The sequence below is a fragment of the Mustela putorius genome, unplaced genomic scaffold (assembly GCF_011764305.1).
Source record: "Mustela putorius furo isolate JIRA1106 unplaced genomic scaffold, ASM1176430v1.1 tig00000460_pilon_pilon_pilon, whole genome shotgun sequence".
In the NCBI taxonomy this organism is placed as follows: domain Eukaryota; kingdom Metazoa; phylum Chordata; class Mammalia; order Carnivora; family Mustelidae; genus Mustela; species Mustela putorius.
The window spans coordinates 15,212,864-15,228,754 of NW_025421389.1; the positions used below are offsets into that span (position 1 = coordinate 15,212,864).

A 15,891-nucleotide genomic window follows, 5' to 3' on the forward strand; every position below is an offset into this window, starting at 1 on the left:
TGAGGGGAGAGAGGAGGGGTGAAGGAGGCCTGGGGCTGTGGCTACAGCTGGGGCTGGTGCTGAGGCCAGGCAGGGAAGGGAGAGGAAGGGAGGGAGTCAGCTGTGTTAGGGGCCCCACAGAGGAGCTGGCCAGAAACAATGGGGAACAAAGACTGGACCCTCTTCCGCTGAGGCCCAGCGCCTGGCCTTGGCCTTCCGGGAACAGCTCCAGGAAATGGCTGAGATTCCAGATTTGGGAGGAAGAGACCTGTAAACAGTAGCTGGTCTCTGAGAGGGGAGAGCAGCGTCTCTCTAGGGGAGGGGGCAGGGAGGAGCGGCAGGGTGAGCACGGACATTGCAGGCTCAAAGGCTGCAAGGCTTGCTTCCAGGCTGCAGGGCTGGAAAGACCCTGAGAAAGATACCTGCCAAGGATGCTTGAATAGTTTCAGTGATGGCATGTGGGTAAAAACAAATAAATAACAATATTGGCTAAGGCTTACCCGTCACTGAGAATGCATTCGGCGCTGTTCTAAGTGATTTCATGCAGGATCGCATCTCAGTCTTACTCCAACCCTCAAGGTGGAGACTTTCACTATTATTCCTACTATTACAAACCCTACCAGTTGCAAGGGTGAAGGAGCTGGCCCAAGGTCTCCCACAGCTTATTTCCTTTGTCTCGCAGCCAAGTAGGTACACACCGTGAGCACCTCCCAACTTGTTCTGGAGCCCCTAAAGCCTTCCCATCTTCTGCCCTACCTACCCCCCTATCCTAGGGGTCGTGGACTGCACGACAATATGCTCCTGCCACCCTCCCCCTAGCTGCCTTGGTCCACTTTTTTCCTACCCTCAGCTTCTCACTGCGGTGCCCTGAGTCACCACTGCTGGGTCTCCATTCCACTGTGGCAAGGGAAGCGCTTGGAGCCAAGGGACTAGGATTGGTTGGCATCAAGGTTTAAATAGAGGCTGAAGGCTGTGCTTGGAATTATGTCAGTGTGAAGGTCACCTTTAGGAAATCAAAGACTCGACCCCAAGGTAAAGCTTAGGGCCAGAGCTGGAGTCAGGGTTATGGTTAGAGGGTCAAGGCCAGAGTTTCTCTCTGCTGGTCTCCTCCCCGTTCTCCAAGGCTCTGAGGGCCAGGCAGGAAGCATGAATTTCCTCAAAGCTGCTTCCCTCCTGGGGCAGAGTCTCGGTCACAAACAACCACCACCACCCCTCCCCGCCCCTCCTTCCCTCCGCTGTGAGCTCAGAGCAGCAGTACAAAGTGCTCGCTCCGACAAGGATAGGAGCCCGAGAGCAGCCATGGGCTCTGGAGGAGGAGGCCTCCCTGGGGCCCCGGGGCCTCTGCCTCTCCTGCTTCTGCTTGTCACGGGTGAGTGCGGCCCTCCCCTTTCCTAGACCCTGCTCCCCTGATCCAAGGCCTGGCCCCGGGGAGAAGAGGCCCCCTTGCTCCTTTGTTTCCCTTTTGCAGTAGGGGGACCAGAGAGGAGGACAATGATGGGATGGTGATAAGGATGGTGAAGATGACGATGTATGTATGAGACAGAGACAAAAAGACAGACAGATTAAGAGCTCTGCCTGGATGCCCTGTGTGCTAGCTCTCTCCCCTCCCTGCTAGGTTGTTATCAGAAGTTATCTCAGACAAGAGAAGGCAGAAGAGATGTTCAGGGATCTGCGGGGTCCCGTTGGTAGTCAGAGTGGAGTCCACCCCCCCTTTCCCTTGCAGGAGGCATGGCCCAGGACTCCCCACCCCAGATCCTAGTCCACCCCCAGGACCAGTTGCTCCAGGGCGCAGGCCCCGCCAAAATGAGCTGCCGAGCCTCAGGCCAGCCGCCTCCCACCATCCGCTGGCTGCTGAATGGACAGCCCCTGAGCATGGCCCCTCCAGACGTCCACCACCTCCTGCCTGATGGAACGCTCCTGCTGCGGCGGCCCCTGGCCTCCGGACGTGCCCACGACGATCAGGCCCTATCCGCAGACCTGGGTGTCTACGCCTGCGAGGCCAGCAACCGGCTGGGCACAGTGGTCAGCAGAGGCGCTCGGCTGTCTGCGGCTAGTAAGGCCTGGTGGGGGGGGCAGGGCGGGGCACACCTGGGGCCTGAGGCCCGAGCTGAGGGTACCTGGGGGCTCGTCTGTGAGGGAAGGCCTGGGCTGGGGGAACTGAGGTGGGGGGCTGTGAAGAGTGAACACAGGGCAGTGAAAATGTGGGTAAAGCCGAATGGGGCGAGTGTCGTGGGAGGCACTGAGGCAGGGCCCCCCTGCCGACCCTCCATCATCCCTGCAGATCTTCGGGAGGATTTCCAGACCCAGCCTCAGGATACAGTGGCCACAGTGGGTGAGCCAATGGTTCTGGACTGTGGGCCGCCCCGGGGCCTCCCAGAGCCCACAGTCTCCTGGTGGAAGGATGGCAAACCCCTGAACCTACAGCCAGGGCGGCACACGGTAAGTGTGGCCCCCTTCCCGTACTTTCTCCGGTCCTGAGCGGAATGGGGCACACCTGGAGGGAGTGACCTGCCCCTGCCCCCTGTGCCCTGCAGCATTTGAGGAGGGGCCTAAGCTGCCCTCCCCCATCAGAGCCCATCCCCACATGGAAGACTCCACAAAGCACTTGGCCTTGACAGGTCTCCAGGGGCTCCCTGCAGTTGGCAAGAGCAGAGAAGAGCGACGCGGGGACCTATATGTGTGTGGCCACCAACAGTGCAGGACGGCGGGAGAGCCGGGCAGCCAGGGTATCTGTCCAGGGTAAGGCGAGGGTGGTCAGCTCAAGGTAGGGCCTTGTTTGGGCTGGGCTGAGGGTATGTGCAGATTAACCTGGGATGGGGATCAGAGTGATGGGGGACCCCATCTAAAGGGAGGTTACCCATCCTAGAGGAGAAATAGGAGTGCTCTAGACTGGGAAACCTGGGAATTGTGGTTGTTCCACGTCTGGGGGATGTTTCACTCCTCAGTCTCATCACTCTGGCCTATAGGCCCCAGACCAGCCCTCTGCTCCCCACAGAGCCCCCAAAGTATAAGGAGCCTCTGGAGCTGCTGGCTGTGCACATTCAGCTGGAAAATGTGACTTTGCTGAACCCAGACCCGGCAAAGAGCACCAGACCTGAGCCCGCAGTGTGGCTCAGCTGGAAGGTAAGGCCCAGGACCTAGGAGTGGGTGCCTGTCCAGAGCTCAAGGAAGAACTGGTCATAAACCCCCTTGACTCCCATCCTTCCTCTGGACTGTCTCCCAGGTAAGCGGCCCTGCCGCACCTGCTCAGTCCTACACAGCCCTGTTCAGGGTCCAGACGGCCCCAGGAGGCCCGGGAGCTCCATGGGCAGAGGCCCTGCTGGCCGGCTGGCAGAGTGCGGAGCTTGGAGGCCTCCTCTGGGGCCAAGACTACGAGTTCAAAGTGAGACCATCCTCCGGCCGGGCTCAAGGCCCTGAAAGCAACGTGCTGCTCCTGAGGCTGCCCGAGCAAGGTCAGAGACAGATGCCCGCAGGACTCAGCGGGATACTGGCTGGCCCTTTGCTGTCTTGGGGCCCCTGGACTGTCCCACTCTAGTCTGGGGGGATGGTGGGTCTTACTCCCCGACTCCCTTCTGCTGTGTGGCCAGCAAGCTGAGCTGCAGGAAGCTCTCATTCTTATCAGCGTGGTCTGTGACCGCATCCCTGTCCCAGCTCTACTTCCTGGAGTCCCCTCCTTCACCATCCCTTACAGCCTCTCTTCCCCCACTCCAGTGCCCAGTGCCCCTCCCCAGGAGGTGACCTTAAAACCTGGCAACAGCAGTGTCCTTGTGAGCTGGGTCCCACCACCTGCTGAAAACCACAATGGCATCATCCGGGGCTACCAGGTACATCCTTCTGGTCCTACCAGGACATCCCTCTTCTCTGGCACCCTTCACACCCTTGCTTGGGGCGCTGGGAATCGCCCTCCCCCCCGCCCCCCGCAGAGAAGCAAGGGACACTCACTGCTACTGAGCCAGGGTTTGCCGAACCCTGCCAAGCCCTTTCCTACCTGATCTCCTTTTTGGCTCACAGTCCGTCCCAGGTTATTAGCCCCACGTTCCAGACACAGAAAGTGAGGCCAAGGTCACGGGTGTGGGAAACAGAGCAGGAATCAAACCAGGCCATGTCTGACTCCCACCTTCTAAGCCAGTAGCCTCAGAATGTGGTTTTGGGACCAGAAGCAGCAGCGCCTGACGTGTTAGAAACGCACATCCTTGAGTCCTTCCCTGGCAGGCTCCGTGAATCAGAAACTCGGGGATCCAGAAACCTGGATTTTTAGCAAACCCTCCCAGGGACCTTAAAGCACAGTGAAGGTTGGGAACCACGGCAGGGTGTCTATTTTAGCGGATTGCCTTGGTCCTGTTTCTGTCAGGCTAGAGAGAAGTCTCTCTCACTCTGCACAGAGAGAGGAATAGGAAGTACCGCCGCACGGGGCACACGGAAGGTCCCCAGGCAAGCAGCAGGGCAGGGTGGTCACATGCCCAGAGATGAAGGTTTCAGCTCCTAAGATGGAGCAGGGGGATAAGTGCTGACCTCTGCTTGTGCCTCAGGTCTGGAGCCTAGGCAACACTTCACTGCCCCTAGCCAATTGGACAGTGGCGGGTGAGCAGACCCAGCTGGAGATTGCCACCCGAAAGCCAGGTTCCTACTGCATGCAAGTGGCTGCTGTCACCGGCGCCGGGACTGGGCCCCCCAGTAGCCCTGTCTGCCTCCTTTTAGGTGAGGCCAGTGCCCACAAGCCCACCCATACCCTGTGAGCCCCCCTTCCCACCTTCCTCTCCCCTCACTCTCATCTCACCCCTGCCCCACCCTTGTCACCCCACCCCTGCCCCACTCTCATCACCCAACCCGCCCTGCCCACTGAGCTCACATCCCTGAACAGAGCGGACCATGGAGCGAGCCACCCAAGAACTCAGGGATGGTCCCTGGACCCTGGAGCAGCTGCGGGCCACCTTGAAGCGGCCAGAAGTGATTGCTGGTGGGGGTGTTTTGCTCTGGCTGCTGCTGCTGGGCACCGCCGTGTGTGTCCACCGCCGGCGCCGAGCTGGGGTGCACCTGGGCCCAGGTGAGAGGAGGCGATGGACGCCCAAGAGATCGAGGCCCGAACAATACAGGGGTTTAGAGCTCAGGCCTGGTGCTGGACACTCTGGATCTAGCCTTCCCTTCACCCTCTCCCAGGTCTGTACAGATACACCAGTGAGGACGCCATCCTAAAGCACAGGTGAGAGATGGGGGAGGGGCTGGAGGTGTGGCAAGGGCAAGGGCCAAGGGACAGTGGAGCAGGGATGGAGAAATGGATAGAATATTATCTCTCCTACTGCCACCACTGCACTTTGAGACCCTACTACGCAAATCTCTCCCGAACTCCAAGGGAGAATTAATTTCTCTTTCATTTATGTTCCTATCACCCCACTTGATGGTTGAGTAAACCGAGACTCCTGACTTGAGTGACTTTGCTCGAGGTCACTCAGCTAGTAACACCCCAAGCTTAATCGGTGTGCTTGTCCCCACCTCTCACTAATACTTGCTAGACTCTCCTGCTGACTCGTTCTGCTATGTGGGGAATACCTAGCACGGGAAGACCCATATACATTTTCTCTGTATACTTGGTGTCTACCTCACAGTGCCTTTGCATTCAGATCATCTACCTATTGAGGGATCTCTCGGTCACAGTAATCACCCACAGTTCCAGCAGAGGGCGCTCTGCCCCTACGGTCTTGCTTCTCCCTCCTCACTCGATTCTCAGTATCAGGGTCCGCAGGCAGGTACACCTGCTCCAAGGGTCTTTGGCTGCTAAAGCAAGTCTGCAGCTGTAAGACATGATGCTAAGAAAGAAAACATCCTTTTTTGTCTTATTGGCTGAGTTCTACACTAAATAACCACTTCAACTCTCTGCCCACCTGCTCCTGCTCTTTATCTCAATGGATTTCCTCTGAAGGGCTTTACATTCCAACTCTGCATCTTTCAACAGAAATTTATCAAACACCTGCTCTGGGCTGGGCACGTCCAGCCCTCTGGCTACCGTTTTGCAGTCAGTGTCTCAGCCTAGAGCAAGGTTTCGAGCTAACTGGGCCCTATTCCTGCATTTTTCGTTATTCTGTGCTCGCTGGCCTTTGTTTTCCAGCTACTTCCTGGGCTTTGTCTGCTCAACCCTGGAGCCCTTGGATGCCCTGAAGCCCTTGGATACCCTGGGACATTATCCCTTGTGTTTGAGAGGGATTCCATTCTTTTTTTTTTTTTTTTTTAAAGACTTACTTGAGAGATAAAATGAAATGGGGGGAGGGGCAGAGGGAGAGAGGGTCTTAAGCAGGCTCTACGCTAAGTGCAGAGCCTCACATGGGGCTTGAGCTCAGAGCCCTGAGCTCAGGTCACCTGAGCAGAAACCCAGAGTCAGACGCTTAACTGCCTGGGCCACCCAGGCGCCCCAGAGGGATTCCGTTTTGATTGTTCTGTCTCTTCATTTCTTTAGCACAGGCTCTACCCACCAGGAACTCTCCCTCTAAGCAGAGGGACAGCCGTGTGCCTATAGGAAGGCAATCTGGTGTTAGAAACGCAGAAACACATGGGGATGACCAGGTGGTTCAGTTGGTTAAGCAGCCAATTCTTTTTTTTTTTATAAAGATTTTTATTTATTTATTTGATAGACAAAGATCACAAGTAGACAGAGAGGCAGGCAGAGAGAGAGGGGGAAGCAGGCTCCCCCGCTGAGCAGAGAGCCCGATGTGGGGCTCGATCCCAGGACCCTGAGATCATGACCCGAGCCGAAGGCAGAGGCTTAAACCACTGAGCCACCCAGGCGCCCCAAGCAACCAATTCTTAATTAAAGCTCAAGTCATGGTCTCTGGGGTTAGGGGATCTAGCTCTGCACTCAGCAGGGAATCTGCTTGAAGTTTCTTTCTCCTTCTCCCTCTGCCCCAACCCCTGCTCTTGCTCTCACTCTCTCTCAAATAAATAAATCTTTAAAAAAGAAAAGAGAAGAAAGAAAGGAAAAGAAAAGAAATGCAGGAACATGTACAAGATACGTGGAGGCAGGGTAGGGTGGGGGAACATGGGAGGAAGGTTCTATGTTTACCCTAACGGTAAGAAGGGGAAGGGAAAAGGAGCAGCAAGGACTAGCTGGCTATGGTCATAGTTCCCCTGTGATAAGCCATTTGCTCTGGCTGGGACATAGGGTGCATGAGGGGTCAGAGTGAAGGATAAGGTTAGGGAGCTGGAGGCCCCACCAAGGGGTCTGTTAGCCCTGTTAGCCGTGCTAGGCAGCTGGGCTCTATCCTGGTAAATCAGGAGCCACTGAAGAGCAGAGAATTGCTCTGTTCTGATCCCTATTCTTGAAAGATTACTCCGGCAAACAGCAGGGCATCCAGTTCAAAAGGAAACCAACTAGACAGAGAAAGGCAACATCCATGTAGCAAACTCCTGCTCCTAGCTGAGTGATCTCACATTTCCTCATTTCAACTCACAATATCAGCCTTATATGGAAAGCTTTATTTCGTGGCCTTTTACAGATAAGGAACCAGGGCTTCGAGAGGCTAGTAGACCTCGCTGCCCAGGGCTACACAGCTAGGCTGAGGCAGACGGGGATTTTTACAGTGGGTTTGTCTGCCCCCACATCTGTGTCCTCTTTGTCTGGGCACATAGCTGTCCCTCTTCATTGCCTCCTGGTTCTGGGACACCTGGACTCCCCCTGATCCCAGGATAAGAAAAGACCACTAAGTTCGGGCCACCAGGTCAGAGATCTTCAGGAGTTTGTGAAGGACTAGTGAGCAGGGAGAATAAAGCTCTACTGACCCCTCGGCTCCCCTCTGAGCTGGAGGTCTTGGCCAATTATGTTCTCCATTCCCCCCTTTTCTCCTGCCCCACCCCCACCCTCCATTGCCCCAGGATGGATCACAGCGACTCCCCTTGGCTGGCAGACACTTGGCGTTCCACCTCGGGCTCTCGGGACCTAAGCAGCAGCAGCAGCCTCAGCAGCAGGCTGGGAGTGGACCGCCGGGATCCACTAGACTGTCGTGGCTCCTGTGAGCATGCCCAGTGGGGGGCCAGGGCCCAGCTGGGGAGCAGGGGGACCCCAGGGCCAGGCGTGGGGGTCACAGGGTGGGATGCACTCACCATAATTCTTCCTGTCGTTGCTACCACAGTGATCTCCTGGGATCCCCGCAGCCCTGGTGTGCCCCTGCTTCCCAACACCAGTACTTTCTATGGTTCCCTCATCGCTGAGCTGCCTCCTGGTCCCCCAGCTCGGCCAAGCCCCAAGACCCCAGCTGTCAGGCGTCTCCCACCCCAGCTGGCCCGGCTCTCCAGCCCCTGGCCCAGTCCAGACAGCCTGTGCAGCCGCAGGGGCCTCGCTTCCCCCCGCTTGCCTCTGGCCCCTGCAGAGGCTTGGAAGGCCAAAAAGAAGCAGGGTAAGGATGGGGAGGCGAGACACAGCCTGGAGCAGGTGGCAGGAGGGAATAGGAGTGGGAATGTGGTGGGACGTGGCCTGGGAGCCTCGCAGCTGGATGTGGGCTGTATCCCACTGGTGGCTTCCAGTCCTGTCCTGGTGGACACAGGGTCTCCCCACTATCACCAGAGCACTTAGGGAGGGCTGTGCCGGCCTCTGCTTTTCTTTAGGCTGGGCTCTGTTTCCGCTTGGCCACAGCAGTCGTGGGCCCGACTTCGGTATTTGTTTGAAGTTGGCCAACATTTCATAAGCACCACTGTAAGCCAGCCGTGGGGACACGAGAGATGGCTATTGCCATCTAAGGTCTCAGAGTCTAAGGAGAGCGGCTGACCAGCATATAAGCAACATTAGAACCTGAAAGCATGTGACCAGTGCTAGAGTGACCTCATCTCCTTGTGCACTATGCCTGGGGCCTCCCCAGACACTGACTCCCAACTCACTTTCCAGAAAAGAGTGAGTAATTCCTTTCTGCCTGGATATCTCTCCTGACTTCTGCCTACCAGCTTTGCCTTCCCAAAGACAGAAAAAATCAGGGTCTCTTTCTTCAGCAACTACTATATGTTAGGTGACTTATACGTGTTTGTTATTTCCTTTAAAAACAGCTTCCGACCTTTTGGCTAGGTAATATTTCTCTAATTTTGCTGATGGGGAAAGAGGATCAGAAATGAGTATCTTGTTCAAAATCCCACAAGCTGTAAGCTGCTGAACTCCGATTTGAAGCCAAAGTAGCCCGCTTCTCAAGGCCACCCTCTGGGAGCACCCCTGAGGGATTCTATTCTAACACTGACTATTTTCTCTCCTTGCTGAACACTGGTCTGCACTCCACCTGCTGTCTTCGTGCGCCTTCTGTGCTGATTAGTAAGCCTTACAAATGTCCTACAGCCAATTCTTTTTTTTTTTAAGTGGATATAATCCAACTTTCATGAAGACAAAGATGGATTCAGAGTAATTAAGACCTTGTCCAGTGTCCAGAATTTTATGACTCTAAATATTAACAAAGTTGGCATTCTTTCCAGCACTGCCTCAGAACTATAGTATTAGAAATTCTAGGTGGCAATGAAATAGCCGCTAAAAGGGGGTTGAAAAAGTCCCCTTTAAAAACCCGCCTTCCCATGGAGAACTATACTGACTTGGATATGACGTATAGCACATTCTAGAACATTAATACTACTGGGGCGGGGGTGGGGGGAAGTGAGTAGTTTTCTATAGCCAATTCTTAAGACAGGTTCCAATTCTGGGATGAGGCTTTGGTCCCCATTCCAGCCTATGTCTCCTGACCCCAGCCCCACTGGTCAACCACAGCAGCTCTCCTGCACCGGGGACACTCAGTGGCCCACCTCCAGTTCCCGGGACCCCAGCAGCAGCAAGACCATGCCATGGTCTTGTCCAGAGCCATGAAATTGGCTCTATTGCTGTCCCTGAGTCCAAAAGACTGAGGATTCTTTGTCTTCTGACACTGGCAAGCTTTCTCAGTGCCCCGCTATTCCCCTTGACATCATTATTCCTTTTTTCTTATTATTTGACCTTAGTTCGGTTTTTTTCTCCACCACAACTGCACTCTCTCATGTTTCGTCCATTATATTTTGTCCTAAACACTGAATGAATTCAAACAAATATTTATTGCCATTCAGGTATGCCCAATGAGATCTGACCTCATCTTGATAACATTTTTATCGCACACTTGGCTCCAATAACACTGAAAACTAAAATCTAAGTGATTGCAAGTATGGTGGAAGGCTTTTGTGATGGGAATCCTTTAGAGGAAATAGAACAGGCTGGGACAAAAGTGGCCTTTTCTAGGACTGGCCTTTCCTCTTCCTTGTCCACACCAACCAACCAACACGTGTCCCCTTTTCTGAGCTTATTCAGGAAGCCAGAACTAGATGAGACAAAGCTGTTGAGAGCAGAGTTAGAGCACCTGAAGTTGGCCTCCAGGACTCCCTAGGTCACACAACAAATAAAGGAAATAAATTTAAAAAACAAAGCAGCCTAGGAACAAAAGGAAATTTTGATGGAGGAAGTCTAGCCATTGTGTGGGTTTTCATCCCAGTGGCTCAGAAGGTCTGGCCACTGTACATGGATTCCCAGGGTCCAGATAGTCTTGGTGAATGCCATAGCCTTGATCTCGTCCTGCTCTGAAGCTGCCCATGGTGACCTCCAAATCTTTGAGATCGAACTGACTAGACAACTCTGCCTCAAGGGTCCTGCCTGGTCTCTGGTTTTGCCAAGGAAGGAACCAAGAAACTAACTGAGTTTCTTTGCCAAGAAACTAACTGAGTTTCTGATTATGACACTAATCTGAAGGCTGCTTCTTTTTCCCTTCCCTTGCTATTTTCCTGGTTTCTGGTCTTGGGGAACTCTCTTCCCTCGATTACCCTTTTGGTTCACTTCTGGTTTGGCCTGACCAAGAAGCATGCTCTTTGGTCACTGCACACAGCTGGGTCTGTTTCTTCAGTTACCTCAGCTTCTCCACTGTCACGGTTCACTCAGAGCCCTATCTCTTAAGCGGCCAAGTGAGCCAAATGGTAGCCGCCATCTTGTGATTCTTCTCACCTTGTGCTGACATCTTCATCTCTGATATTATCCATCCATTTGCTCTTTCTTTCAACAAATATTACCAAATATCTATGGGCAGGGCTTTGCCTCCCCCGGTGAGACCAACACTTCTTCCTATTCTAGAGGTCCTCTTCTTCTCTGCTGACTCTTTCCTGTTACACCCAGCATGTGCAGGTTTGTCTCACCCACTTGGCTCAACTTGACAATCCAACACTTCTTCCCAAGTGAGATCTACTCGGGTTTCTCAGGGCAGGGTCCAGAACCATGCAAGATATTTGTATTGTGAGAGATGGAAATTAACAGATTCTCTCCAAGAAAAGAAGGGATATTTGTCTTCACAGGGCCAAAATTCCTGAGAGAAGTAGCAATGTGAGGGTATAGAGATCAGGAAGATTGGAATGTATACTATAAGGAAAATACAATGGTCGAAGTCTCTTTTAGGCACCAGAAATTCCCAATCTGTTTTTATAAATAAATTAAAATTGGCAAAATTATCATTTGACCGAGTGTTCCCAAATGAAACCAAAGCTCACAGAAGTTAATGGATATCCCTGAGGTCACAGAGCAGCCATGGAACTGAGCTGGGCTCTGAGTACAGGTCTTCTGACTCCAAGCCTAGTACTACCTTCCTCCCTTATCATAGCTGCCTGGATGAGGGTGGAGAGGGTGGAAGGAGGTTCTTCCCTCTTTTCTCTGGGTTCAGGGACTCTAAAGCTTAGCTGAATGTTGGGCTGAAGATAGAGCCTGTGGTTGGAGTCTGAAAGGCCCACCCTGGCTCCCCCCCCCCACCCCCGACTGTCTCTTGCAGAGCTGCAGCAAGCCAACAGCTCCCCACCCCTCCGGGCTGGCCGCCCTCTGGAGCTCTGGGCCTGGGAGCTGGGGAATAGAGGCTCCAAGAACCTTTCCCAAAGCCCCGGTGAGAAGAGGCCCGAAAAGGGAAATGAGAGGGTGAGGCAGGGTGTAGGGGCCCGCAGCCCTGGCAGGTGGCTGTTCTGGCCTCTGAGGAGCCTGGAGAGGTGGGGTGTGGGGACAGGAAGCTGGGGGTGGGGTCTGGGGCTGATGGGGGTTCTTCCAGACTCACCCTCAGGCTATTGTTTCCCAGGAGCTGTGCCCCAGGCTCTGGTGGCCTGGAGGGCCCTAGGACCGCAGCTTCTCAGCTCCTCCAAAGAGCTGGCTTCACGGCCTCTCCCCCCAGCACCCCTCACTTCTCATGGAACCCCTGCTCAGAGTCAGCAGACGCAGTAAGAGGGCATGGGGTCAGGAAGCAGGGCTGGGGGACTGGGCCTGTGAGGGGCGTTTGCTGATCTCTGATGGGGGTTGGGGGAGGATGGACTGGGCTGCACTAACCACCCATCATTCTCTTACCCTGATCAGGCACTCTGCAGAGCCCCAAGTGCCTTCCTCCCTCCCACTGCCAGCAGCCCCCCTCCCAGTCCTGATCTCTTCCAGTACCCCCAGCCCCTCCAGCCCCCAGGCCTCTTCCCTGTCTGGTCCCAGCCCAGAGTCCAGTCGTCTGTCCAGCTCTTCACTGTCGTCCCTGGGGGAGGATCAGGACAGTGTGCTGACTCCTGAGGAGGTGGCCCTGTGCCTGGAGCTCAGTGAGGGCGAGGAGACCCCCAGGTGAGTTCCCTGAGGGAGACCAAAGGACTAGGGGATAAGCTGCGGCAGGAGTATGGTTCTCTCTCCCCGGCCCCATCCTCTCTCACCGGAAATGCTTCCCTGATGCCAGCCTGCCCACCCCAACCTTGGTCCTGTCTCCGTTTTGTGTCTTTTCCAGGAATAGTGTCTCTCCTGTGCCCAGGGCTCCTTCCCCCCCTGTCACCTATGGCTACATCAGCATCCCGACGGCCTCAGAGCTAGCAGATGTGGGCAGGGCTGGAGGAGGCGTGGGGTCCGAAGTGAGGGGCTTGCTGTGCCCGCCCCGGCCCTGCTCCACCCCCACCCCCAGTGAGGGCTCCTTGGCCAACGGCTGGGGCTCTGCCTCCGAGGACAACGCCCCCAGTGCCAGAGCCAGCCTGGTCAGCTCCTCGGATGGCTCCTTCCTCGCTGATGCCCACTTCGCCCGGGCCCTGGCAATGGCCGTGGACAGCTTTGGCTTTGGTCTGGAGCCCAGGGAGGTGGACTGCGTCTTCACGGGTATGTGAGATCACCCTGCCTCACTTCTCACCTCCACCCTTGGAACAGACACAGCTCCTGGAAGAATCCAGCCTTTTCCCCAAGAGGCAAGGCTTCCTAACATTGTCTTTGTGGTTATCCTTAAAACAGTGAGCTTTTATTGAATGATTACTATGTCCCCAGCCCCAGGATAAGTGCTTTATATACATTCAATATTAACAACTCTATGAAGAATAAGGAATATTCTTTATCTTTCTTTTCCAAATGAGGGAACTATAAATCAATCAGGCTTTTTAACTTGCCCAAGGTCACCCATAGAACAAGGACAAAATGATCAAGGCTAAAGCCCAGAAGCAGCCAATTGCATGGCCCCTTGCCCTCCCTCCAGATTCCTCCTCCTAACCCAGATGTTGGTCTCTGGGAAAGATTGCTCCCACCTCTTCTATTCACTCTAACCCACCGTTCTAGATCCTCCTCACTATAGGAAGTTCTTTTCTTTTCTCTCTTACCCCCTGCTATGCTTACAAACCCTTCCTCTTGCCCTGTCTGTGATCGGGGTGAGGAGAACCTCACCTGTCGAGCAGAGTGGGACCATTATCTCCATGTCAACAGAGAGTAGTTCAGCGCTCCCTGTGCCCCTCCCCCCCCCTTTTTTTTTATTAAAGATTTTATTTATTCATCAGAGAGAGAGAACACAAGCAGGGGGAGTGGCAGGCAGAGGGAGAAGCAGGATCCTCTCTGAGCAGAGAGCCCGATGCAGGGTCCAATCCCAGGACCTTGGGATCATGACCTGAGCTGAAGGCAGACGCTTAATGGATTGAGCCACCCAGGAGTCCCCTCTTCCTCATATACTCTGTCAGACCCCCTATCCCCACCTTATGAACCTTAACTCTACCCTTTGCCTCCAGGAAAAACAACCAGGCTTGTGGTAAATGGGAAAGCAAGGATTATCCAGGACAGAAAGAAAAGAGAGATGCCTGGGGTGGGGGCCGGGGGATGAAGGGTGACAGTACGGATAGAAGGCCAGAGCTGGGCTAGGAGGAAACAGCTCGAACTATTCTCTCTAAAGAAACCATCGGACCCAATGGCCCCCAGAAATAATGGGCCGAGTTGGGGCTAAATTATCTTTTGGGTTGAGAGTATGCCTTAAGCAGGCCCTCAGCCTTCTGCCCTAACCTGGTCCCTCAGAGTGAAGGTTAGCCATCTCCAAATAAATCTACCCTCCCTGACAGACGCCTCCTCACCTCCCTCCCCCCGGGATGACCTCTACCTGACCTCCACCCTCTCCCTGCCGCTGTGGGAGTGGAGGTCAGACTGGCTAGAGGACATGGAGAACCACCGCAGCCAGCAGCTGGGAAGAGGCCTGCCTCCTTGGCCCCCCGACTCTCGGATCTCTTCCCGAAGAAGTCAGCTTGGCTGTCCTGAGCCCAAGGCTGCCAGTAAGTGTCTGTCTCCTGAGCTGGTGGGGTGACCTTGACGTAGGGATTCTAGGGAGGGGCCAGGAGGGAGTCCAGGCTATTGGGCAGGAGAGAGGGAGCAGCCAGGTAACTCCACTCCCCTTGGACTTCCCCCACAGACTCCTCATGAAGTGTGCCCAAGACCACCAAGAAGAAAATCAAACCACCCCCCGCCATGGAGTGTCAGTCTTGGCCTGTGCGTCTCTGCAGCTGGGGGACCAGCTTGCCCGGCCTCCTGGAGAGTTCTCCTCCTTCGGGGATTGTGAAAACAGATGAAAGCAAAACAAAATAAGCACAAAGTAGACCCAGAGTCCTTAAGGAGCCAAAGGTCATCGAGACCTGACTCCTCGCCCTTGCTTTCTCCTCCTTCCGTCCATCCCACAACCAGGTCTTCTGGCCTGAGAACCGGCCTTATCCCAAAGCTCCCCACCCACTTGAACCACGGGAGATAGGGGAGCCAGAGGTCTACCCAGAGGACAGCAGCAGCTTGTGGGACAGGCAGGAGGGAAAGGAGCTGTACAGAGCCACCCCTCTCAGGAGGGGTCCATTCGTTCCCCCAGGCTCACCTCTCCCCCAGCCACACCTGGTAGAAGAAGGAAGGAGGACGCACTGACCAGCGCTGGAGGGGTGAGCCCCTTCCTAGCTACCCAGGCAGAGGGGCCAGCATGGATCCAGCGAGGTGGGAAAATGGGGGGCAAACCCCTTCCTTGCACTGTGGACTCTATGACCACCATAAAACTGTCATGACTTGAGTGCGGTGAGCTCATTCCCCAGAGCGTCATTTTGGGGAGGGTACCGGGAGATATGGGAAGAATTCTGAGTTTGAACGGGATCAGGGGTTCACTGGCACTCAGGGAGAGACATTTAGTTCTGTTCTGTGATTGAGGGAAGAATTACACGCATCCTTTGGATTCCCCTGGTCTGCTGGTCTTTGCAACTTGTCCTGGGAAGACAACTCCTTCTTTCAGTGGTCCCAGCCCCCCTCCCCAGAGACCAGTCCCAGATGGTTAAGACCAGAGGGTTTCTTAAAATAGGCAAAGTAGGTAGAACCACCTGTAATGGCTATCTAGTGAACAACCTTCAGACGAAACAATAGAACAGAGCAATGGAGCCAGACTGCCAGGGCCAGAGCCACAGAAGGTTCTGGAAGGGCAGATGGGGGCCTGTCTTTCTAATGGGGTGGGAAAGGCAGGGGCAGAACACACAAGTTTTGGGGGGACAGTGCTCCTGAGCAAGACCAGGGGCCACAGGAGGATGCCCTTAAGGAGGGTCAATCAGGAAGCAGGCCCTGAAAGGGGTGCTAGCCCCCAGACCTAAGCTGCTCTAACTGAAGACCACTCTGAACTCACAGGCCAAGTGAGGAAG

The 15,891-nt window shown here is 54.7% G+C and overlaps 1 protein-coding gene across 1 annotated transcript; it reads left to right on the plus strand.

The window, feature by feature from the left end:
- Positions 1-1,175: 1,175 nt before the first annotated feature.
- Positions 1,176-15,278, plus strand: ROBO4 (roundabout guidance receptor 4). Its single transcript, XM_004750168.3, has 18 exons — positions 1,176-1,348; positions 1,703-2,032; positions 2,261-2,418; positions 2,598-2,718; positions 2,975-3,102; positions 3,203-3,431; positions 3,691-3,803; positions 4,509-4,677; positions 4,841-5,023; positions 5,137-5,179; positions 7,840-7,976; positions 8,097-8,360; positions 11,763-11,870; positions 12,057-12,195; positions 12,329-12,574; positions 12,732-13,090; positions 14,302-14,508; positions 14,646-15,278. Exons 1-18 carry the CDS (start codon positions 1,279-1,281, stop codon positions 14,654-14,656), a joined length of 3,015 nt encoding a protein of 1,004 aa, XP_004750225.3. The 5' UTR covers positions 1,176-1,278; the 3' UTR covers positions 14,657-15,278.
- The last annotated feature ends 613 nt before the right edge of the window (positions 15,279-15,891 follow it).